This window comes from Stegastes partitus, unplaced genomic scaffold, assembly GCF_000690725.1.
Source record: "Stegastes partitus isolate 25-593 unplaced genomic scaffold, Stegastes_partitus-1.0.2 Scaffold1271, whole genome shotgun sequence".
In the NCBI taxonomy this organism is placed as follows: Eukaryota; Metazoa; Chordata; class Actinopteri; family Pomacentridae; genus Stegastes; species Stegastes partitus.
In genome coordinates this window covers 26024-28572 of record NW_007579002.1, presented here as the reverse complement: position 1 = coordinate 28572, position 2549 = coordinate 26024, and the positions used below count along the sequence as shown (strand labels likewise).

The 2549-nt window shown below is 49.0% G+C and overlaps 1 protein-coding gene across 1 annotated transcript in view; it reads left to right on the top strand.

The window, feature by feature from the left end:
* myo5b (myosin VB) overlaps nt 1–2549 on the top strand; it is a 45025-nt gene that overhangs the window by 27588 nt on the left and 14888 nt on the right. The window contains 4 exon segments of the mRNA XM_008298015.1: nt 416–763; nt 853–1009; nt 1781–2020; nt 2227–2463. Coding sequence (XP_008296237.1) covers nt 416–763; nt 853–1009; nt 1781–2020; nt 2227–2463 — 982 coding nt within the window.

Here is a 2549-nt window from a genome sequence, read left to right as displayed (position 1 = left end):
GTCCACAGTAATTTAGAACGCATCCACAGTGGTTTAGAACGTGTCCACAGTGGTTTAGAACGTGTCCACAGTCATTTAGAACGCGTCCACAGTGGTTCAGAACATGTCCACAGTGGTTTAGAACGCGTCCACAGCGGTTTAGAACGCGTCCACAGTAATTTAGAATGCGTCCACAGTGGTTTAGAACGCGTCCACAGTGGTTTAGAACGCGTCCACAGTAATTTAGAATGCGTCCACAGTGGTTTAGAACGCGTCCACAGTGGTTTAGAACGCGTCCACAGTAATTTAGAACATGTCCACAGTGGTTTAGAACGTGTCCACAGTAATTTAGACCGTGTTCAACGTGGTTTAGAACGTGTCCACAGGGGTTTAGAACGTGTCCAACGTGATTTAGAACGTGTCCTCAGTGATTTAGAACGTGTCCACAGTGGTTTAGAACGTGTCCACAGGGGTTTAGAACACGTCCANCCTGATCTACTGATCCTGATCTATTGATCCTGATACGCTGAACCTAATTTATTGATCGATGTTCTTCTCTGTGTGTCTGCCAGGAACCGGACATGTTCCAGTTTGGTAAGACCAAGATCTTCTTCCGGGCCGGGCAGGTAGCGTACCTGGAGAAGCTGCGAGCCGATAAGTTCCGCTCAGCCTGCATCAAGATCCAGAAGACGGTCCGCGGCTGGCTGTACAGGGTCCGGTACCAAAAGATCCGTAGGGCTGCCATCGGCCTGCAGAGATACGGCCGAGGCTACCTGGCCCGCAGGTACAGAACACGTCCACACAGACACAGCAAGGAGCTGATCAGACTCACTTCTTATTTGTTCTGATTGAATGTAAGTGTTTGTGTTTCAGGTATGCAGAGTTTCTGCGTCTGACTCGAGCTGCCATCATCTGTCAGAAACAGTTCAGGATGGTCAGAGACAGACGAGAGTATCAGCGAGTCAGACGAGCTGTGATCACCATCCAGGCCTACAGCAGGGGCATGTTCACCAGGAGGGTCTACTGGGAGGTACACAGCCACATCGCGCTTCAACACATATGGAAAAATCAATGTTCAGTACATTAATGTACAGTTTGAGAGATACCATCTTAAATATCTGTATTTGATAGTAAAGTTTTAATCAGATCAGAGTGTTGCAGCAGAAGGAACCTGATGATCTGCGATGGTGAAACTCAGCATTTCCACAATAAGCACTCAGTACAGTTCCATAGTGATCACTGTCACAGTGCTGCAAACCTCAGTTCAGCTGAACATGAATCAACAAGTCACTCAGTCTGAATTCTGTGATTGCAGCTTCTTCAGTGTGAGTACTTTGTGGTTTCTTTCCTCTAAGACAGTAACCTGAACATCTTTGGACTAAAGCAGACATTTGAGGAAACTCTGATCCATGTTCGGTGGAGGCAGATGGCCGTCCCTCCCTGAGCCTGGTTCTGTCGGAGGTGTTTTTTCCCCTGTGGGGGTTTTCGGTTCCGTCCCACCAGCAGACTGCTGAAGCTTATAGAGAATCCAGATGTTCTGGATTGTTGGGTGTTTCTGCCTTTGTGAAGCGCTATGAGATGACTGTTGTTGTAAATATGTGCTATACAAATAAAACTGAATTGAATTGAATTGAAAGTTTAAGAGCCCAACAGCTGATCCAGAGGATAGTCCTCAGTAGATCCAGTGTTTAGATCAGACACACTGCGAAGCCTCAGTCAGTGCTAACAGCCGACGGACTGCTTCTTATTTAACTGGAATGCGACCTGATGGATGAATGAGGTGTTTGTCGTCCATCTGCAGTTCCTGCTGCACCACAAGGCCATGATCATCCAGAAGAACGTCCGCGGCTGGCTGCAGAGGAGGAAGTTCAGGCGAGCGCGAGACGCCGCCATCATCATCCAGTGTGCCTTCAGACGGATGAGAGCCAAACGACAGCTGAAGCAGCTGAAGATAGCAGCTCGGTCTGCCGAACACCTGAAGAAGCTCAACACGGGGATGGAGAACAAGATCGTACAGCTGCAGAGGAAGATGGACGACCAGGTGTCACATTCATGAATATGATGTTCATATTGTATTGTGTAAACGTGAACAAGCTTAGCTTTTATCTGTATTTTCCAAATCATTTTGGCTGATTGCTAAACTATGAGTTTGTGTCAGGTTTGAGCAGAATCTGGACAGCAGAAGTCCATCGCTTTGTTGTGAAGCTCCTCAGACGCCCGGCCTGACTGTCCCACTGTTTGTTTCAGTCCAAGGAGCTGAGGGCTCAGAACGAGCAGCTGCAGACCGTCAACACCTCTCTGGGCTCCGAGGTGACCAAGCTGCAGAAGGAGCTTCAGGTGATGCGCAGCCAGCAGGACGGTGGCGGCCGGCTGCAGTCGCTGCAGGAGGAGCTGCAGAGGCTGAAGGAGGAGCTGCAGGAGGCGCACACCCAGAGGAAGAGGCTGGAGGAGGAGCACGGGGCTGAGAAGCTGGGCCTCCAACAGGTGAAACACCTTTATAGCACCGTAATAGCACCTTAAAACCTTAAAAGTGACCCAGAATTTACCCGAAATTACCAAAACTTTGTCCA